The sequence below is a fragment of the Phoxinus phoxinus genome, assembly GCF_949152265.1.
Source record: "Phoxinus phoxinus genome assembly, chromosome: 10".
Lineage (NCBI taxonomy): Eukaryota > Metazoa > Chordata > Actinopteri > Cypriniformes > Leuciscidae > Phoxinus > Phoxinus phoxinus.
This window is the reverse complement of record NC_136885.1, coordinates 24544568-24567432: the sequence shown is the minus strand read 5'-3', so window position 1 is coordinate 24567432 and position 22865 is coordinate 24544568. Positions and strand designations below refer to the sequence as shown.

At 38.2% G+C, this 22865-nt stretch overlaps 2 protein-coding genes across 3 annotated transcripts; both read right to left on the bottom strand.

The window, feature by feature from the left end:
* Positions 1 to 212: 212 nt before the first annotated feature.
* On the bottom strand, positions 213 to 5261 carry gprc6a (G protein-coupled receptor, class C, group 6, member A). Its single transcript, XM_079624903.1, has 6 exons — positions 4995 to 5261; positions 4133 to 4430; positions 3298 to 4050; positions 2986 to 3183; positions 2005 to 2128; positions 213 to 1716 (listed from the first exon to the last, which is right to left on the bottom strand). Exons 1-6 carry the CDS (start codon positions 5189 to 5191, stop codon positions 677 to 679), a joined length of 2610 nt encoding a protein of 869 aa, XP_079481029.1. The 5' UTR covers positions 5192 to 5261; the 3' UTR covers positions 213 to 676.
* A 6018-nt stretch (positions 5262 to 11279) lies between these two features.
* On the bottom strand, positions 11280 to 22546 carry sphk2 (sphingosine kinase 2). Of its 2 annotated transcripts, XM_079625002.1 has the most exons (8): positions 22378 to 22546; positions 19287 to 19461; positions 17932 to 18372; positions 16147 to 16296; positions 15926 to 16020; positions 15471 to 15586; positions 13285 to 14992; positions 11280 to 13028 (listed from the first exon to the last, which is right to left on the bottom strand). In XM_079625002.1, exons 3-8 carry the CDS (start codon positions 18353 to 18355, stop codon positions 12966 to 12968), a joined length of 2556 nt encoding a protein of 851 aa, XP_079481128.1. In that variant the 5' UTR covers positions 18356 to 18372; positions 19287 to 19461; positions 22378 to 22546; the 3' UTR covers positions 11280 to 12965. The 2 variants fall into 2 exon arrangements, with proteins under 2 accessions (XP_079481128.1, XP_079481127.1); XM_079625001.1 differs by having other exon boundaries at positions 17932 to 19461; positions 22378 to 22544.
* Positions 22547 to 22865: the final 319 nt, after the last annotated feature.

Here is a 22865-nt window from a genome sequence, read left to right as displayed (position 1 = left end):
TGTTGTCTGTATATACATATAGGAAAAGTGCCAGCTTCCCGAGAATTAATTTGATTAAATAAACAATTTTCAACTGTTTTTTTATAATGCATTAATTTGATATTAACACAGTGACTATGTTATAATAGCCTATATAAACTAACATTATTTAATGTAATGAAACTCATTTAAAATTAGCTTTACTACATTTATAAAGCTTATTAATAAAAAGTTCATGTTGTAAAATGATGATTTATTGATAGTTTGACATGCATCTACTAATATTAACAAATGTGATATTGCTACAAATAACAGTATATACACATAAATATATATATATAGCTACATTTTACAAATATATGTACATTTTACAAATACAGGTGACATTAAAATACAGTACATTTGACTTAATGCATTAAGTATCATGAACTAACCATGAGCAATGAACGTTTTTAGTTACATTTTTGAAAATTAAACAGTATACACAATACATATTTTACAAATACATATACATAAATGCATTTGATTAGTTTTCCATAATTGAATTCAAGTATTAATCCTCATTCAGATGAATCATCATAATGTTAGTACTTTCTTTTAACTCAGTCTATTTAAGTTAAATGAAAACAACGTCATCAAAATGGTTGCTTTGAGTCATGATCTTGAATTCTTGCATCCAATTATTCGTAATACGTTTTTAAGGTGTGGTATCTAATTTTGGTTCAGAAACTTGTTCCTCCTCAGGCACAAGTGACGGATTGGATATGATGTAGGCTGAATTCTCCATTTTACTCTGTGGCTCAGTTCCGCTCAAGCCCCTGATGTTCTCAGCACTCTTCCTAGCGTACTCGTATACATTCTTCATGAATGCGTCTTTGGTATTGTGCTCCTTTTTGTAAATAATTATGTAACATTTCTGCAAAAAGTGGCAGCTCAGGATTCCATAATTTGAAATAAGAATAACAACCACCTCCACAGCAGGTAAATACTTGCCACTGGTGGTGGCATGCACAGGGATGAAGATGACCCAGGCCATGAGGTAGATGAGCATACCGAATGTGATGAACTTGGCCTCATTATACTTCTGCGGCAGTTTTCTGCCTTTAAAAGCAAACGTGAAACATATAAGTGCCAACAAAGCTATGTATCCCAGCATTAACCCGAACATCACATTTGAACCTTCTTTGCATTCCAGCAGAATGACTTCGGGCTGTGATACAAACTTATTAAAAGGCGTGTACAAGGTTAGCCAAACTGTACAAATGATGATCTGCACCCCTGTGCAGAGGCAGATGATCACATACGGCTTGTAGAGCCTGTCCAGTAGCTCCTTCACCTCTAGGTTCATCTGGAATGCCAGAAGAATCTTCAAGGACTTGACCAGGATGCATGAGACACACAGCGTGAAGCTCAGACCAAAGATGACCTGCCTCACCCTACACGTCTCATCGCTCGGTTTACCCACAAAGAAAACGACACTGACAAAACTTCCCAGCAGCGAAAAAAGGATCAGATGACAGAGGGGTCCGCCTGCAGCCTTTACCACCGGAGAGTGCCTTTGCCAGAAGAACAGTGCAGACATCAAGAAGAGGAGGAGGACGCCGAAGGCAGCCAGCGTCAACAGAACGATAGCGAACCCACTGTTCCACTCAAAGTACTCATAAGGTTTGAGACTACATTGTGACCTATTATCGTTTGATATACTATTGGAGTCGCACTGGGAACATGAATCTGCATCTGAAAGACAATTGAAAAACATTTTTGACTGTTGGGATTAAACTTTTTCGTGCAAACAAGGTCCATTGTTCATTGTCAATAGCGTAGAGATGTATGACGCATTGCTCACACAGAAGTCATTATCAAGTTTGCATGACCAACTTGAACATGAGTGAAATCTGTGTGATGAAATTGTTTGCCCTCACATTCATTCTGATTGTAATGTCTGAATTTTCCAGTGAAATTTCGCCCAGTAAGGGTAAATGTGACTTCACCTTTAGAGTAAGGAACTTGGTACCAGGAACTTACCTGTACGGTTGGAATATTGGTTTTCTGCGCAGGTGAGACACTCATAACAGCAAGTGTGCTGACCCAATGCTGTTTTCTTGTACTCCCCTGGCTGACAGCTCTCTGAACACTTAGATACCACGCTCTGAGAAACAAGTGAAAGACTGTGTTTGAGAATGCTTTTTTAGAAAATACCGTTCTGGTCATTTAACACAAAACCGGTTAAAAAAACACAGTGCTGATGAATGGAAGAGTCTCCAGACATTTCACCTTTCCTTAGAGAGAACAATGTGCGAAAAGAAAAAAAAGGGGAAAAAAAAAGCAGAACAAGTTCTAAATGGTGTAGCGGTCCTTCCATAGTATGCCGGTACTATGGAGCCCCTCAACAGGCATGGTGATAGGGGGGGGGGAATTTGATATGAAACAATCTATATTTAAAGTTTTACATTCCCTGGGGAAATCAGCATTCGCCTGAAAAACTTTTGTTATTTTCAGAGAAACTTTGTGTTTCCTTGCAAAACTTTTGGACTCCTCAAGAAACTTTCTGCTCAATCGCCAAATACTTAAAAGTTTTGCAAGCGAACGCAAAGTTTTACTGGATAAACGCAAATAATTTGCGAGAAAGCAAGACAAGCATCGAATTACAGTTTTTCTTCCAATTTCATATTTTTCTTCCGTCACCATGTCTCTTTAGGGTCTCCATACCGTATCGTAATGCAGCGTAGTAAGACCAAAGCCACTTGAAGGCAAGCCTGCAACCTTTTTTTTTTGGGGGATGTCAAAAGAACGAGAGGCTTCACTACGCTGAATAAACCTTATTCAAATCAGTGCCTTTTTTATTTTTAACAGGTTAGGGATAGACATCTCTTCAGTGGGTTGTATTGTTATGAATGAGTGTTTTGAAATGCTCTGCTGACGAAAAACTGCAGGAATCAGGAAGCTTTATACAGAATACTTTAAAATCTGTCTCTATAAAAATGATCATTAAAGAGGACAAATTACCTTAACATCACTTAGATTCTTGGTTGTAAAAGTGAAATTGCTGTAGGATGGATTGTATTCTGCTATTTTGATATATCCTTCAGATTCGTGTCCATCCCATAGGAGGATATCATAGCCCAAATTAATGTCGCCATTCTCATCAAAATTGTACATTACTCCTTCTTTCTCAAAAGTGACATTCCACAACTGTCTACGGAGCTGAAACACAAACATGCAATGATTTTTTTAGGATGTTAATTGTGACAAGCTAAAAAAAAAAAAAAAAGCAGTTTTGAATTTGGCAGCAAGTGTTTTTTTAGTGTGGTAAAATACCTCCCAGGGCTGGATAGCTGTTGGGGTTTTGCATTGTCTTATTCTGCAAAGTTCAGCTACAGCATTAGCAATAGCACTGACTGCCATCTGAATGTTGAAGACCAAGTCCGAATACATGATCAGTTCCTGTACTGCGCTTGTAGCATTTCCTGTATAAGATTTAAAATATTCCACCAGGAATGAATTGTTCATCGCATCTTCACTTTCAAACTGTAGATCCTTAAGGTACTGATGAAAGGGTGTAACATTTCCACTCTTGAATGTGAAGCCCAGTACTGTTCCAATATCTGAGAGTTTTACATCTTTCAGAATATCTTTAGCAGTTGACCAGTTATCGCTGGCCACCCATACCTTTTTACTTGCAACATTCTTGCTCTGTAGACCCTTAAAAAGCAACTTCATTTGAGATGATTTAGCAAATGAGACCACCACATTAACCTTCGTATTTTTTTCAATGATGTCCACGGTCTTGTTGATGTAGGTGTCTAATTTTTGTTGGTTTGCTAGGGAGTCTGGTAGGATGGCCTTAAAGGCCACACAAATTCCCTCGGTTTCGGTGTGGTAAAGAAAACTTTCCATGGCAGAACGCCCATAGTCTCCATCTGTAATGATAATGCCAACCCAGGTCCATTTATTGTCCTTCAGAAGTTTTACCATGGCATGGGTTTGGTACTCATCAGTTGGGACGGTCCTCATGAAAGCTGGGAAACGACTTTTGTCACTTAGAATCGTAGCAGTAGATCCGTAACTAATCTGCAGAACAGATAAACAGACAACAATATATTACCCCATCCTAATTTTGAGCTCTATGGGTGGAGAACCTGCAAGAGCTTACCTGTGGAATCAGCAGAAGGTTGAGTTCTCTGGCAACTGTGATGGAGATCTCCGAAGAAGTGGTCCCAATTAACGCAGTTATAGGCAGGACGGGTTGAGAAGAGTTTGTTGTTGAATCACAATCTGAGAGAGGCCGTGTGAGATCTTGGATGGCCCAAAGTGCAGTTGTGACATCAGAACATGAGTCATAGATGCGGTATCCAAGAGTAATGTTCAAATTGCTCAACATGGGGGATCTGTTTGCCATTTCCACAGCATGAATCATAGCTAGAGCCTGATTTAGACCTTTTGTATAGAATCTAGAGGGAACCAAAACCACATAGAGATGATTGTGACAAGATTCTTCAGATTAAAGCATAAAATACTCTAGAGAAAACTTTAGTACGTACATAATGATGATTATTCACTAATGTATTTTTAGGGGGAAAGCACCAAATCAGCATATTAGACTGGTGTCTGAAGGATCATGTGACACTGAAGACTGGAGTAATGGTTGCTGAAAATTCAGCTTTGCCATCACAGGAATAAATTCGATTTTAAACTATGTAAAAATAGAAAACAGTTATTTTAAATTGTAATAATATTTCACAGTATTACTGTTTTTACTGTATTTTGATCAAATAAATATAGCCTTGGTGAAAATAAGAGACATACGTCCTAATTTCAAAAATGTATCTATTTTTCTACATCTACAAATATTTTACTGTAATGTCCATAAATCCCCATTAATAAACAGACAGACAAAAAAAACATTTACTGTCCAACATATATTCACAGACTTAGCCAATGACAAAAATGATCGGTTCAGTCCAGTCCGCTTTTTTCTAAACTTCATATCTGGATTCTCCAGAATGAACACTCACCTGCTGCAGGTGGGACGCTGAGGAGGAGAGAAGCTTGTGGAGTTCACTGCCGTCACTACCTCATGGATGGGGAAAAGACCTCCAATGATGATGTCTCCAGGGGCTGTTGCCCCATGGAATTGTGTCAGAGAGGCGTCTGTGACCTCCAACTGCACAGACAACATGAGTAAGAGGATCGTCAAATCCAAACGAGCCATCACTGCTGTAGGCTGTTTTCCCTGAGCTCAACCGTGCGAATGACAGGTGCGCTCATACATCTTTGTTTATAATACACACGCTTCCTTCACGCATAGCTTAAAAAAAAAAAAAACATGCAGACCTCCCACATGTTTCTCAAGTCCCTCCCCCACCTCAACTTCTATTAAAAAAAGCAGGTATCTTCCTGTAAATCAGGTGAAACATAAAAATGGCAGACACACGTCTTAACAAAACAACAAAAGTTGTTTCTTAATACACACGTGTACAGGAAAGAACAGTAATTCAAAGGGTTATTAGCCTATAATTGTCACTTTTCTCAAAAAAATTCTAATTTTCATTTAGTTTAACTTGGTTAGGCCTATACCACAATATCTTAAACTGAAATAAAAATTAATAAATATACACAATACACAAATTATATAGCCTACACAACAACAAAAAAGAAAAAAAAGAGACAAATACAATCAACCAAACTACTAAAACTTTAACTAAAATTAAATTGCAAAATATAGCCTAAACTAATTTAAAAGATTAACAAAAACTGTAAGAGTAGGCTATCTCAATTATACCAAAATAACACTTATCCAAACTTATTTGAATCCTTATACTGTACTTATTTATTTTTCAGAGCATCTTAACATAACTTTAACTATAACATGATGCTCACTTGTTTTTGTCTCAGGGGGAAAAGAATAAGTTAAAGGGTGGGGACCTGCTAATATAGAGGTCAAAAGAAACCGTTAAGACAATAGAACCACAACAAATATTATATTAAAAATAGAATTCAATAACAAATATAATTATTTTTAATAGCCTAAATAATAGTATTAATCAAATAATTAATCAAATTTATGCAAATTGAAAATGTATACTAAACAACGGCCTACAAAAACCAAGACAAAACAAGAGAAATGTTATGTAGTGCATCAATATCATTATTAACACCATTCATCTTATTTTCAAAGGTCACAGTAGCCTTTATACTAAAAAAAAAAATCTTGAAGTGAAATGGCTTGTTCACGCCACCTTGTGGTGAAAAAGCACTCAGATACTTCCATAACTTAATTTTTGCAGTAGGCTACTTGTGATCTAGGAACAGGGGTTGTATCAAAAATCTGTTTCTGTATTCAAGTAGGCAAACTGTATTAAAAAATTATAAAAAAAACTAATTGTGAGATATAAAATTAGCAAGTGCAAGATATGAAGTCACAATTTAGATATATGGGCCTGGTTTCACAGACAGATCTTAAATTAAGTCGGGATTAGGTTTTTAGAAAGTTAATTTGGGTCATTTAAGTAGCGTTCATAAATGTTCTTTAGAAAATAACATTACTGGTGTGCATCTTGAGACAAACTATGGCACTGACGTAGGCCTATTTTAAAGTCCCCCTGTAGTCACTAATCTTTGATTACCAAAATTACATATTTAAACGTTTTTCCTGTGAAAAAAAATGCATGCCTTAAAAGCTTAAATGTACACCAATATGTGTTATTTAGAAGGCCTAATAGGCCTACGGATTAATATGCAAATTAGCCCACTCACACCAGCTCAGTATAGCCTACCTGATTCACAAGGTCAACTTTAGTTGCAAAGGCCAGTGGAAATTCAATTCAGCCATATTTGAACATAACAGACAGCTGCCTGAAAATCAGCATCCTTAAAAACGCTTTGAACAAACCATGAAATTTTACATTTCAATGCAGGATTTTAGATCTCTGACCGTCCATCTGAAAGGTGTCCCCCAGGGATCCGTTCTTGTTCCATAATTTACTATTTTATTTACATATTAGGCCTACCTCTGGTTCAAATCTTACATCGACATGGTTTTAATTATCATACCTATGCTGCAGCGTAGATGACATCAATGTGTAAGCTACTCAAGTTAATAAAATCTCCACCTTTTATTGTAAAATACATAATATTCACCCACTATAGGCTACTGCTAAATGTAGCCTACGCGACTACGCGAAATATACCGGGATAAGGTTTCACTTGAGATTCCATAGTGTGAGATTCCCCTTTGCTACAGGCTTTAAAGCTGCACCCGCACATGGTTTCAAGGTAGAAATCGCGTTGAGTGTTTTTGGTTCACTGCCGTTTTAGGGAGAAAATACTCAGCAATGGTTTTGACTTATGATGAATTTGCACATGGTTTGTCTTAAAGCATATTGAAAAACACCACATAGACAAATAATCTACATCTTAATTTTCACCAGGGGATCTTTAACCCTTTGATGCACAACATGGGTCTAAATACCCGAGTGAGTTTTAATTTTCTATATCTTTGCAATTAATTCATTTCATCATTCAGTATTCCAGGTATTACTCAATTAACTTGTTTTAAATAATTACAAATCCTTTTTTTTTATTTTTTTCTTACTTTTCGGATAAAAATCGTTTTTGTGTCACTACTACCCTTCTAATGCACAACAAAATGACCCGTATTCATTCCCTATGTTATTTCAATCATGAGTGTGAATCTTTGAATGTATTTTATCATTTATTAATCCAGGTATTCATCAAATATCTTGTTTTTGATTTCCATAAATCATTATGTTTATTTTTCCTGTCTTAGGCTACTTTATAAACAAACACAGTTTTTGTATTTCTACATCAATTTTACACACATGGGTCAAAAATGACCCATATAACCTTTGATATTTGTAAATAGTAGGAACATATTTACTGCAGAAAACTATTCACCTGCCACACATTTCACAACTCAACACGGATGCTTTTGTATATTTCATGCATGTACTGTAAGTCTTATTTTATATTTTTTTTTGTCACAGAAAATATTTGATATTTTGTGAAAGATAACTGGATATAATATTTGAACGTTTAGGCTAAGGTTACCTTGACCTTGAAATCCATTAGTAGTGAGAAAGAGAAACATGTCCAATATTAGCTAGCTTGCTGTTGACATATTCTATTCTATTCATTTCAAAATAAAGGTTGAAATAGAACATTATTATATATACAAGTATATATTGTCAGATGAAAAAGGTGGATGATAACAGTGTTAAGAAACCAGAAACTATTCAATACTACAATGTGCTGGATGTTGCCACCCTCAATGTCTACACCAACTTCACTGCACAACACCCTGATTACATGTGATGTGACCAATGTACGACGGCTATTCGTTAACGAAGCTGCATGGTCGAGGAGCTTGTCATGCCCCATATGAAGAGGCGCTTGGAGGGCACCTCCAAAAAATCCCAGGCATCCTGACCAAATTTGCCCATTGGCCTCTGTCCATCATCATGGCCTCCTAATCATCCCCATATATACTGATTGGCTTCATCACTCTGTTTCCTCTCCACCAATAAGCCGGTGTGTGGTGGCGTTCTGGTGCATTATGGCTGCTGTCATAGTATGGAGACTCCCCCCTTCCATGTAAAGCACTTTGAGTTCAGACAAAAGCGCTATATAAATGTAACAATAAAAAATAAAAATAAAAAACGCTGCCACCACCCGGCCACAGGAGGACATCAGCAGGAGGGCCAATCGAAGAGTGCACCAGGCCAGTGTGCAAAGAGCACATAGTTTTCATTTGTGAGACATGTAGGCGCTGAGATGACAATTTAAGGTGGCACTGTACCCATGTGATTTTATTTTGTATTTATTTTTTCATTAATTCACATTCACCACAATTCACTACAGTTGCACTACACGAATTACATTTTAGTGTTATCGGTTATATGTGTGTTATGTGTGACAAAGTGGCCAATAAACATATTTCAAGTGTTACAGTAAATGTGTTGATCTCTAAATAACTGCGAAATTGGCTATTTTAACAACAAGTTTTCTTTATTCTTTTGTTTTATCACACTTGCATAGATGGGTCATTTTTGACCCATGTGTGTAAACTTGATGTATTAACACAAAACCTAGGAAATATTAAAATATGAATTTGTGATCATTGAAAACAAGATATTTTGAATATTCATAAATTATGGAATTCATAGCTAGATCACGGAATATTAAATGCTGAAATAAAGTGATGTCAAAAGATGAAACAAAAAAATGCCAAGCCATGCATGAAATAACAGGAAATTAATACGGGTCTTTTTAGACCCATGTTGTGCATTAGAAGGGGATTTCAGATTGTGCATCAAAGGGTTAAGACATGTCAGTGCAAGTTGGTTTCAGTTAAAACCGTTGAAACATGTATTTAGTCTGGCACTAGCCTTAAACCTTGTCTGTGAAACCAGGGAATTAACTTTTTATTAAAAGTAATACTGAAACAGGCCTTATAGCTTAACGTTGGGAATAACATCATTAAAGATCCTATATTGTACACCTTTCTTTTCAAAAACCATCCCAATATATTTTTACAGCTCCTTTTTCAGGAGCTCTGCTAAGAACAGGTCGATTTTGGACTCAGACCCCGAATCTACGACGACAGGAGACAAACAACCACCTCCTTACTTTCGGCGTTATTGTTAGAGTATTATAATGCCTGATGAAGACCTGGGGGTCGAAACTTTGTGCTATTAATAAATTCATTTGGAGCAGCTATTTTCAATGTGCAGACTTTACGCTTCTTTTTTGTTTATTACTTAGTTGTCCTGCACCTGAGCCCAATCTTGGGATGCACACCAGTTTAGTTTTTTTGATTCTATAGTAGGACTATTATAATTACTATTACATCAATGCTGCACACAGATTAATATGTACGTTAATAGCTAGTTATATAGGCTACACTGATTTTGAAACACTTACTGCTTTATAATAACGTTAGCAGACAGACACCGAATGTAACCATTGCTTTCCTATTGATACAGTAAGTTGATATGCTACAATTTCTTTTACAATGTTGCATTTTCTGTGCTTGTGGTAAATGTGCAAAGATGCCCACAGAATGTGAGAACATGCTGCAATTGATGCCCAAGGTAAACTGGTAAAAGTACGAGGGACTGCAGCGTCTTTGAGGAGCTTCGAAAAACCGGCATTGAACTGTGCCTGATTAACAAAGCAATCACTTGTGAAATATGCAGAACAGACGGTTAAGGGCGAACTAAATTGCTGTGGCGTTTCTGAATAAACATTAGCCACTGTTCCCTTATATTAGTGTTTTTCGGAAGCCTGTGCAATGATGTAGTTTCCTGACGGTGGGCAGTGCTCGGGGTTGGGACTGAAGGCGGTGACTGAGTAGTTCTGACATCACATTTATACGGAAGTCACAGCAGCTCGTGAAAAGGCACAGCTACTTTATGCAGGTTGTACACATTTGTCTGTGGATTGACTGTTTTGTAACTTATGGTAGTTTCATAGCCCCTAGACCTCTGTGTTATGAAAAAAGCCAGGAAATTTCAGTTTTGACAATATGGGACCTTTAAATGTGCTCACAATGGAGAGTAAGCAACAGGGAAGTGGCTAAATTAACCAGTAGGCGGCCTCCAACTGCACATGAGCAGTTAAGACATGGTGTAGGCCACAGTTGAGCCACTCATGAGGACAAAAGAGCACCAAAACAATGTATCGCTTCTAGGGGAAAAGGAGAGGATGCGAGTGGAGGGAGAGGGCAATGCTGACTATAGCTGTAATCTACAGGAGCAAAAGGGCAATGCAGTACTAAACATGGGGAAAATAAACCGCTCAATGAGCTGATAGGAAGGGAGAGATACTACAACAAACAAGATTGTGGCTGAACCGTGTGTGTGGAGATTAGAAGACTGAAGAGAAAGATGAAGAGCTGAAAGAAAGAGAGGAAAAGAGTCAGAGACGACGGCTTCCTTGTTTACCGACTTGTGCAATCCTGATAAACATTAGGAGACAGAGAGAAGTGAAACACTGGGCTATCAGCCCACTGGTGCCTTACTCATCTTGTCTGAGGAACTTGCATTTTTTTCCACCTCGGAATCAGTTTTATTAATTACAACCGTGAATGTGCAAAATTGGCACGTTTGTCATAGTTCAAGCTCCTTTTTGGTCTCGTCTACCCTTGACAATGTGCTAATCGGAGGAAAAAACATTCCTAAACGACATTTGTTGAAATAAACCGGAAGAAAACATATATCCTCAGTGTTCATAGAGATACCTCTATAGAAAGCAAGAGCAAAAGACAGGAGAACAAACATGCAAGGTTTCATAGTTAAATTTTATCTGAAACTAAACTTTTAAACCATACAGAACTAGGAACTGTAAATGATATATGTATACATGTTTAATATAATATTCTTTTAATAATAATTACAATCTTAATACAAGCATTGTAGAATGAAGAGACCATTTTCAAGGTGGACTGCAGTTTGATACCAAATGTATTATATCACTCTAAAGCATGGTACAACAAAAAGGAAGGAAATATAGGGGATAAATAACAAAAACAAATAACTGGCCATCTGATTGCAGCTGAAAATCATTTTGAGTACCCAGACTCACAAACAAAACAACTAGATTTACACATCAGCTGATGCTTAAGAGCTGAGGACAGCCGTGATCAACAGAAGCTGAAATTATTGCACTAGAAAGAACTGAACAGCCGTTCGGAAATACCAGTCGAGTCATTGGAGTTAAATATTATTTACTAATCATTGCAAATTCAGAAATTAGAGCAAAAAGAGTTTGCAATTGTCAAATTATGGTACTTTGTCAAATTAAAAGGATAAAAGAAATGCAAATAGGGTATTTCTCCAATAAATATTTAGGTAAAATTTAAAAGCACTGGAAAGGCTCCTTTCCAAATCAGCTCCACAGCTGGACTTTCAACAGTTCCTCTTGCTCTAGTGACTCGGTGTTAAAAATTGTTTTGAGAGAAATAGACTAAAATGTTAGAGTTACTGATCACTAATAATCTTTCAGGAAAAGGATTTAAAGATGCATTGGCAGTTGATCCCTAACTTCCAGTCCTTTCTTCATTTCTCTGAATAAAAGTGAGCAAACACTATGCAAATTTGTAACTCATAGAACACATAGCATATGCTTCGATAATAATGTGGAACTGAAAGTTTTCCAAGCTTCAATCTGTATTCGCTATATAGCTAGTTATCAATTAACGTCATCACCATGATTGTTGCATGCTTTTTTTACAGTATAGCAATGCAATATATATCATGACCATGTTTAAAGGTTCCGTTCAATCGACACTGATTGTGTCCTAAAAAAAATACCCGCAAAAATTGATGCAAGAACATTTCTGATCAGTTTCATTAAACAACGGTTTCCAGAGCTGGACGGAGACTTAGTGTCACACTTAATCTGAAACCTCATTTAGCAATTCAGTTCATTCTACATTGAACTAAGCAATTATGTAAATTAAGGAGGGTTGCACTTAAAGTTCAGAGATGGGTACCTATTATGCAAAATGGGTGGAGCCATATTTGAATGTGGGTGTGGCAACCTAAGACAGCTTTTGTTTTTAGTGTTTGTCTGTGTATTTTTTTTCACTCTCTGAAATAAGGCAAGAGCACTATTGAGAATCTATGCACAAATGCATACTAAAATGTATACACCATTTGGACACATTCAGTTTTGCCATTTCCTCTTTTATGTAGACATTGCTGCATTCTCTCTCTGACTACAGTGAGGGTAATCCAAGTGTAATCCTACAGTCATGCAATAGGCCGCAAGTTTTCATCCCTTCGTTAAATTCAAAATCACTCATTGCATATGCAGCTTGAATAAGCAATCCCTTAGTTAATCCCAGTAAAAGCAGTGATTGCAACTGCTGGCTTTCTGTTTCTCTCTCCCCCAATATGCGGACGGCAAAATGTTATATAATCCAGAGCGTCACGCTAATCCTTGCCCGTTCAGTTCCAAACAGGTCAGAATCTTGTAATCTTTATTCCAGAGTCTCCAACAATCAAACGGGCTATGGAGGGATGCACCTGGGACAAAAGAATGTGCAATCAGAAAAGTGAAAAAAAATAAAAGAAAGAAAACAAATCAATCATTTTAAATGCTTAAAGAGAATTTAGGCATCACAACATTGTTAAATCTTTATAATATATTGATTATGAGATTTGCTAGTGTTATTAAATTATCAGTCTTTAACATTGCAATCAATGAAATATCAACTATATCTTTAATATCTGATAACTAATGTGGTACTGATATATTGTGCATCCCTATACTTCCACGTACCTGTGCCTGCAGTGGCCCATAGGGCACCAGCTCTCCATCTACAGTGAGGGTTCCTCGTGGTGAAAGCGGCTGAAGGCGGAATGCCCGAGCAGAAACATGACTGACGTAGGGAGAGCTTAGAGACATATGAGCTCCTCTCTCCATTGCTAGAAACAGTCTAAGCAGCGTTGCCCGGGAGATACCAGCCCGCACAAATGTCAGATGGATCAACCCATCATCAAATCGAGCCTGAGGCGCAGCGAGAAGATCTGCTCCCAAGTGGGACTGGTAGATGGCAAGCACTAAGACAAAATCACCCTCAATAGTGACCCAGTCACGTGTAGGGAGAGGCTGGTCCAGAGGAGGTAGCAGATCATCCTCTGGTAAATTGATGGATGTCAAGTGATGATGGTTCTTCAAGGGTCCTGCGGGCTCTGCGAGGTCAAAGTTGAAGGAAGGGGTCGGTGAATGAAAAGAAGGCGATGGGGAAGACGAGCTGGGAGTGTTGGGACGTGGTGCGAGATAAGAAGAGTGGGGAGAGGCGCAAGATGGAGACGAAGGAGGGGTCGGCGAGAGGGACAGAGAAAGGGATGGAAATTTTGGGGGGAGAGAGTTTGAATGTGATTGGTGGAGAAGGGAGAGGGGCCGTGGTCGTGAGGGGTTCTGGTTCTGGTCCATAGTTTTAGCTTTGAAAGCTTTGAAAGGAGACTGGCGGAATGGAGAGGAGGAGATGGTGAGGGCTCGCTCGCGAGACTTGTCCAGAGGAAAGGTCTCTCTCTGAAAGTAGGTGCCATTTATGTCTTCGTCTTCCTTCCCATAACCTGCCACCTCCAAGTCTTGGTCAGTGTCAGCACCAATTGGCTGGCTGAAGAAGGCATTAATAATCTGACTAGAGGGAAGCGAGTTTTTACGTAATGTGTGTTGGATGTCAGGTGGCGTCGTCTGATAACTCTCGTCACACTCATTTACCTCATCTCTGTCACTCAAATCTCTTGCTTTCATCACTCTTTGTCCATTATCTTTTTTTCCATTCCCATTATTTCTGGCTATGTTGTCACACTCTTCCCTTTCGGTTGATTCAGAGCTGGTCTCTGACGTCTCTTCCATCTTTTCTTCTGCTTCCACCTCTCTCTCTCTGTCCTCTGCAAGACTGCTTGCTCTCACTACCCCAACCCCTCTTGCCCTCTCTCTCCTCCTCTCCCTCTCCCTCTCTCTCTCCTGCCTCTCCAGTTCTCTTTCCCTCTCTCTTTCTCCATCTCCTTTACGGAGACTTCTTTGTTCACTCAGGCCCATATCAGAGCAGGTGCGGTGGATGGGTGTGTGACAAACTCCCTCCAATCCTTCGGTAATGCTGCGTGAAAGCGGTCTTCGGGGCAGCTGAGGCATGGCATCGGAGGACGGGTTGACCATACCGGGTGGCAAATAGGAAAGACGACCCTTATAGGACCGCAGAGAAGCCAATCTCACCAGTGTTCCCAGTGTAAACCGTGCTGAACCCAGCCCTCTGTAGCGCTCACTCTCAATGTCCACGTCAGACACAAAACCCCAGGCCACAGAAAGGAAAGAGAAAAGCCTCTTGGGAGCAGGTGGGTGCCCATTCTGATTGGATGTGGATGATGGAGCACATGGGCTGGTTGTAACAGAGACCAAGTCCATCGGTTTAACCCCACCCCGGCACAGCAGAAAACAGCAGTTGAGGAGGAGAGGCTCCCGAAGGCACATGTCATATCTGAGACAAACAAGAAAATAAATAGATTAGATAAATCACATTTAGAACACACAAAAAAAACTAAATTTGATTTTACTAAAAAGATGGCTCAAAGAATTATTCAAATATGGAAGTGAATCAGCACAACAGATTTTTTCTGAGAGTGTAAAAGTAGGTACATTGCTACCAATACACCTACACATAGAGCAAACAACTACTGAGAAAATGTATGAAACTCATCTTAGTAAAAGCTTGCAAAAATGCCTGAAAAACAGGATTTAAAAGTATTCTCAAAAATAAAACCCGTCATTACACACCGTTTTTTTTTTTTTTTGCATACGAGGGCTCATAAGAAAAATAACAAGTAGTAGTTATTAGTAGTAGATGACAGAATTTTACATTTTTGGTCAAACAGTTTCATAAAAAATAAGGGAGGCTCTCTGAAGAACAAGAGATTTTCACAGAATGTGTCCCAGGTGAGCTCAAGTACGTTTCGTACCCTGCGTAGTGGTTTATGGAACCAGAAAGTGCATTTCCAGAGCCACAAGGCAGAATTCCCACTGGAGTTTTTATTGCTTGTTCCCAGTCTGGCCTTTCCATAAGGCCATTTATCACCTTAAAAATGGAAACAGATTAATACGTAAATAATCTTATTTTTACATACAAAGCCTGTGGTAGATCAGTCAGCTAATACAAAAATCAAACTTGTGTCATTCAGAATGTTCTACACATCCCCAAGCCCCTTCATATATTTAATATTTGGTACATGTTTTCAGCTACTAATAGAGTATTGTTCTCAACCATTTAATGTATTTTACCATGTTTTAATCCATTACATGGATTAGATCCATTCCAGCAAAATTACCAAACAAATTTCCTGCAAAAAGTCAGTAGATTCCATCTGGGATTTGTACAAAGTTAATATATAATGTAACAGAGCCACATGATATTCACCTCGTGCAACAGTCCATCTCCAGATACAATGATTATTCCGTCCCATTCTTGTAGTGAGATCTCTCTGATTAGCTCACGTGCATGATTCTGACGCTCTGCACAACAATAAAAATACATGCATCACATCAGTTCAATGCAAGAAGTCAGATTCTGTCAACTGTTGGTGTGAGCGCTTTTATTTTGAACCATTTGTAGTCAACATGTGTGCGTGTTGTTCTTACCTGTCTGTATGAGGTTGTAGCTGATGTTGGCTTCTCTTATCATTGGAAGTATGTGCGTTTGACACCATTGCATCGCCTGACCCCGGCCACTGAATGGGTTCACCAGCAGCAACAGTCGACGGGGACGGGGCAACATGCTTTTGCAAAATTCTGCAAACAAAAACAAGCAAGTGAGGATAAGACCTTCATTCTAAGGCTTAATACTAACACTAAGCCAGTCATAAACCATCTGAAAGTAGACATGATGTTGTTTTAATTGATGTGAAAAATAAGTAAACCTCAAGAACACATCTGACCTTCATTTAAAAAATACTGATAAAAAGAGAATTTAAATCATCCAATTGGATAATTTATATTCTATTTTTTACAGTATTTTTGACATTTTTCCAAAAACAGAATCGCTTAGTTTCTTACATTAACGGTTCAGCTGTGTGTTATCTGAGAACATTTCATTATGTTCTGGGATTTGAGAATTTGGGATAAGTCTCATCTATCCAGAGCACAGTGCATGGTCCTAGTCCTGATCTTAACCTAGATGTAATCTTTTTTTTTTAAAGATTGAAGGCTTCTTCCTTGATAACTTCCCATCATGTGGGGCAAAGTGATGCTGTTTTATTGTTTTCAGACGACTGATTCACGTATTTTGAAATTAAACTGAGGCAAGACTTTCCTGTCAATTCCTTGATGTTAACTTTGCCCATAAATGTAAAATTAGTTTCTTTTCATTTAAACAGCTGATTGTGAAATGTTATGTTTTAGTTTTGCTTTAATTATAGTTTAACCAATCAGTATAACTGAAATGATGATTAAATGTCCATATATTCAAAACAAAATACCCAGTTTTAAAGGGATAGTTCACAAAAAAAAAAAAATGTATGAATTTCTTTCTTCTGTTGAACACAAAAGATATTTTGATGATTGTCAGTAGGGACAGTTGACGGTAGCCATTGACTTCCATAGTAGGAAAAAAATAAATAGTATGGAAGTCAATGGCTACCGTCAACTGTCTGGTTACTGAAAATCTTCAAAATTTATTCTTTTGTGTTCAGCAGAAGAAAGAAATTCATACAGGTTTGGGAAAACTTAGGGGTGAGTAAATGACAGAATTTAAAATTTTGGGTCAACTATCCCTTTAATGGAGAGCACTTACATTTTCACACCACTAGACCTGCTAATCTGAGTTTCTAACACAAATTACAAGACAAACATTTATTTTTTTATCATATAAAGGTATTTTAATGATTTTCTGAACTGCAACGACTAGCACTGACAACTAACTACAGCACAGCAGTTAAAAACAGGCACAGAGCAACAACACGCAGCATCTGTTTAAGTCAATAAAGCCTGGTGGTGCATTGCTACCAAATGATCTGCACTATTGCACTAAGGCTGTATTTTCCCTGCCACAGACCCACCCATTCTCTGACCGTCAATGACAGCATGTGGTACACATTATGAGTGAAAAAACAAGGAAAAAAGGGAAGCAACAGTTAAACTCTTACACAAATAAATGCAGACAGACATGATTCATTCTCACATAAATTTAGCTCAATTACAAGAAATCAAAGTGGCATCTATTTACAAGACATACTAATTAACAACATTTTATGCAACAGCACTGACTCAGACGTCATAAAGAATTAGCAGCATCCATTATTTGACTATTATCTTCAGTTTTCAATTGAATTTTACGTTTAAGTTGTAGTAATTTTGTCCTTAAAATATTTATATTTAATTTCTACCTGAAGACAAAGCATCTGTGAATGATCAAACCCTGACACCCACCTGTAGTGGAGCTGACATCCATCCCCCTTAGCAGGCTCTGTATAGCAGCGTTCCATTTTTCCGCCTCAGCTCTGCTCTCTGCCAAGTACGCCCTCACCTGTCTGTGTCTGGAGACGCCCTTCCGACGTTTACCCGGAGGGTACCAGTAAAGCACCAGCAAAGGAGGGGCAGGTGATCGTGGGCAGCTGCATCCGGTCAGCTCTGCCAGTGGCAGGAGCAGCCTGGACTGCTTCCCCGCACGTGGAGACAACCGCTGGACGTGGACGTGAGTTGGTGTGAGGGTCAGGGCATAGTTGGTGGAGGCGGGGCTGGAAGGTAAAGATATGCCTCCAGGACTGTTGGGGCTGCTGTTGCTGTTACTTCCACTTCCCCCTCCGCTACTCCAACCGCTGAACTGTCCATGCAACAGGGCTTCCTCGGTCATGGACGGGCTTTCGGGGCCTGGGGAGCGCATGTTCAATGTCTGGCCTCAAAAGTATGTTTGGACTATACAGCTTGAGTGCCTCATGCAGAGGTCTTTCTTCTGTGTTGTAGAGAGATTACTTTCTGGACGGATACACTAGACAAATTTTCAAATGTCTCAGCTTTTGTAAGCCCAATCAATGGGCTTTTGCATAAACTTAATGTTACACAAGTTATGAATGATGAAAGTGCTTCAACAGGTGTCTATTCAAAACAAGAAAGAAACTTCAGCAGGCTTTTCTATCCCTGATAGAGTTACATCTTTCCCATCAGTGCATTTTGCCTGGAAACAAGGCTAAATCCTCTAACTATCATCTGATCAAAACACAATACACAAAAGAGATTTCCAGTTTAGTATCTCAACAAAAAACAAAGATGCACAAATAAGCCAGATTATTTGCTTTTCTCAAATGTGTCTGACTTCACTGGCAAAATATGAGAAAATGCATAAGTCTTTTTTCAAGATTAAACAGAATTGTGTGCGCGTCTACATAAATAATCATTAAACGACATTTCTTAAGTTACTAAACAGATACTTTCTTACAAGTTGTTTAAATAAAATTGGAAGCACAATCTCAATTAACAATGCAGTGTTTTAAGGTCAGAGAACTAACAGATGACTAAAAATAAGCACGCACTAAGGTTAATAATAACCCTATAAATGCTACGAAAATGTTCAGTGACAAACAAAGACAAAGAGCAGAGGTAATGGCCCGGCCGAGGATAGTGTTTGAGAAGAACCAAATGAAACCTTATCGAGGTGGACAACTGAAAATACAGTTCCTATCCAAAAACAACAAGGCTGAGGAAGTGATACAGATGAACTACTGGTTTTGGCCCAAAACAGCATCTGAGATTGTAGTAGTGCTGGGAAATCATGTATTCTAGCTCACCCAATAAAAAAATGCCAGAAAATCCAGGATTTGATATCCATGAAAGCTGAATTCAATCCTTGCAGGATAGTCCTCAAAAAGGGAAATAAATAAAACCCAGAATACAGAAAGAGGTGGAGTGCTGGAACAGGGTCTCAAGTCATAGTTATCCTCTTGATCCACTGTTATAGGTGCCCTGCGACATAGAGAAGGTTTGGAGAAAGAAAAAAAGAAAGATTACATTTTCAAAGATTAAATGCAATATTTGACATCTTACAAAGCAATATAGCTCAAGTAATATAGGCTATTATTCTGAAAAGAAGTTTAAGACCTTCTGTTATACAAGATACTACCAAAAAGTTAAAATGTTTGGACTTGGTGAGATATGATATTTTTGATTATATCATTACAATTTTACAATAACTGTTTTCAATTCTACTACATTTTACACTTGTATTGTGAAGGCATCCTGTGAAGGCAAAGCTGAATTTTCAGCAGCCATCATTCTAATATGTTGAGCTGGTGCTCAAGAAACCACTCATTACTATCACAGTTGAAAACATTTGAGCTACTTAATATTATTGTCGAAATCACGATACATTTCCCCCCCAGAATTCTTCGATAGAATAGCATTTATTTGAAATAGCCTAGTAAATTTTTTTTTTTTTCGGTCACACTTTGATCAGTTTAATATGTCCTTGCGGAGTATTAACTTCTTTTTAAAACACACACACACACACACACACACACACACACACACACACACACACACACACACACACACACACACACACACACACACACACACACACACACACACACACACACACACACACACACACACACACACACACACACACACACACACACACACACACACACACACACACACACACACACACACACACACACACACACACACACACACACACACACACACACACACACACACACAAACACACACACACACACGAACACACACACACACACGAACACACACACACACACACACACACACACACACACACACACACACACACACACACACACACACACACACACACACACCCCAAACTTTGGTGTATCTCATGTATTAGAACTCAAGATCATCTTTACTGCCCTTCTAATGGAATGTGGTGTTAATTTGACCCTTGACCTGCACCTCACCTTACCAGACTTAAGTAATCAGATAACTAATACTGCAGTATCATGATGACATCAGCAAAAAGGAACATGCTGAACAATACAATTATGTTTCTCAACAGAAAGAGTGTGGCAACCGTTAGTATGGATAAATGTGAACAGATGGATTTAAAGTCTAAATACAAAGTTCATAATTAAAAATGTCCAGGTGCCTGTGGTTTGCCACTGTTAGGTAACACAAATACGCAATGCGGTTTCATTTTGACCCAAACAGAGAGAGAAAAAAAAACCAGTCTGGGCCTGGGGTGGAATTACACACCTGTCCGGCATCAATCTTGGATGACACCACATATAAATTCCGCGATTGTGCCCGAAACGCAACACCACGTAGGTGGATGAGTTGAAATCTAATCGCAATTTCAACTCAATGGAGAACAGGAATGTCTGAAATGTGAACTGGCGACATATTCAACAGATTAAGATCTCATAGTACAAGTTTATGGCGGACAGGAAACGGCTGCAGTTGAGAGGCCCAATATATCGACACATAGTCTATAAACATCTGGGACGAGACGGACGGCTGTGTAGGATGTTTTAGTTGTAGTTCAACATCTGCAGCCTTTGTTTTGGAAGTCAGAAAGTAATGCTCAATGCAGAAATATGTGACTCTTGTCTTATCACAGCAATCATGCACTTTAATTTTCTTCCGGTCCTGCTTGTTAAGACTCATGTGAAATCAATGCCTGGCAGATTTCCATAACTGTTAAAAAAAAGAAAAAAAGAACAACAACCCTGTGATGTCCACTTCGCCTTTTGCAAAGTTGGGTCGAGACACTGTCAAGAAAGCAAGACCCATAGAAGACCAAAAGTGCATTCCTCTCTAAAGCTTCACCTTTCTAGAGCCAAAAGAGCACTGTTGACTGTCTGGGCTTCACACAAATGATTGCACACTTTGTCCCTTTTATCACCAAGACTTTTTACTGCATCAATGATATGATAATATTATTCATTCAGATACACCAAAGCAATTTCAAATCTTTTGACTTATAATTAGTCAGCTCCGACCTCACAGATCATAAAATAATAGTAATAAAAAAAAAAAACTGATGACCTTTACACACAGTTGTGTAGATCATTCTTTAGGCAACCAGTTGTGAAATCGATACATTCACAGGGCTACAATTAAAAGACAAAAAATGCTTAGCAATCCAATTGAGCAAAGGTACAAATACAAAGCTCTGTTTGTCACATTACACATATAATAGCAACCTCAAAACAAAGTGTCTCTTGAATGAGACAGGTGGCCTGTCAGCTGTCACAGTCACCCATTCATTTAAAAGTGTTGCAAGGGGGATTTTAACATCTGAGTGAATTTGTATTAAATTAGGGATTTACATACAAAAGGCTGCTCATATGAGATTTGGAAATAAAGATGCATGATCATAAGTGGACGAAGAATCAAGGTTATATGCTATCTTAAAGGACTGTTAATAATAATAATAATAATAATTCTGTTAAATGAATTGCAAGCCAAACGTGAGTTCAAACGATCAAATAAACTAATGGCAAGGAAATGAATAAGTACAACTGCAGTTTCTTAGCAACTCAGAGCCAAACTCGCATATCAACACAGTTAGCTGATGACAGGCCAACACAGGGAACTAGTATATCATGATATGGGTATGAGTGGACTTGTTTGTGCTTAACGGAAGCAGTTATAACCTTAAAGCTGGTAAAGATAAAACACTGTTTTATCGATTAGAATAATGTACACAGAAAACATGTTGCTATTGTCATTTTAAATAGCCAAGCCGACGCGGAGCTCAGGGACATCAACCTGAAAAACGGATCTGTGTCTGTTTAAATTCTTCATCAAATGAGGCGTCCTAGAAACTTTTATGTGTCTTACGGGGTATAATGACTTTAATAATAGTAATAAACGACAAAGCGAAAGTAATGCCGGACTTACCTGTTTTTTTCTGTTCCCCCTACATGTCGAGTTTTACAGCTTTCCTGAGCTGTAGGGGAGGCACGAGCGTTTTCAGGAAGTCTATCGACGCGGTGGGCGGAGAAAAGCGGATGATTGACGTGATAAACGTACAATCACGAAATACAATCCGTCTGGCCAGCCCATATCTAGGGATAAAAACAATGACTATAATGTCATTATATAGATCAGTGGATAAAACACTCTTTTGCTCGATACTCCCCAGTACTATATTCAGTGCTGAAAAGCGTTTTTGCTACATGCATTGTTTCTATTTAGATTTTTGATGAGAGAGATATTTTGCATGAATTTTATTGTAAATATACAGATACTTACAGTTCATATTTCCGTTACATTTACATATACAGTCACGTTGTGCACATTTAAAGTTAAATGACATATATAAGGAAGAAAATGCAAAATAAAGAAGAATTATATATATATAACGGAACATATTTTAGATCATATTT

What these genes read in the sequence shown, in the direction of transcription:
- gprc6a (XM_079624903.1), bottom strand. Translation starts at nt 5,191, where the DNA reads ATGGCTCGTTTGGATTTGACGATCCTCTTACTCATGTTGTCTGTGCAG. An exon ending in CAGCGTCCCACCTGCAGCAG is followed by an intron (nt 4,431 to 4,994) that starts GTGAGTGTTCAT and finishes GGTTCCCTCTAG; the next exon opens with ATTCTATACAAAAGGTCTAA. An exon ending in CCAATATTCCAACCGTACAG is followed by an intron (nt 1,717 to 2,004) that starts GTAAGTTCCTGG and finishes ATTGTCTTTCAG; the next exon opens with ATGCAGATTCATGTTCCCAG.
- sphk2 (XM_079625001.1), bottom strand. Translation starts at nt 18,385, where the DNA reads ATGCGCTCCCCAGGCCCCGAAAGCCCGTCCATGACCGAGGAAGCCCTG. An exon ending in GGATGTCAGCTCCACTACAG is followed by an intron (nt 16,297 to 17,931) that starts GTGGGTGTCAGG and finishes TTTTGTTTGCAG; the next exon opens with AATTTTGCAAAAGCATGTTG. An exon ending in CTACAACCTCATACAGACAG is followed by an intron (nt 16,021 to 16,146) that starts GTAAGAACAACA and finishes ATTGTTGTGCAG; the next exon opens with AGCGTCAGAATCATGCACGT.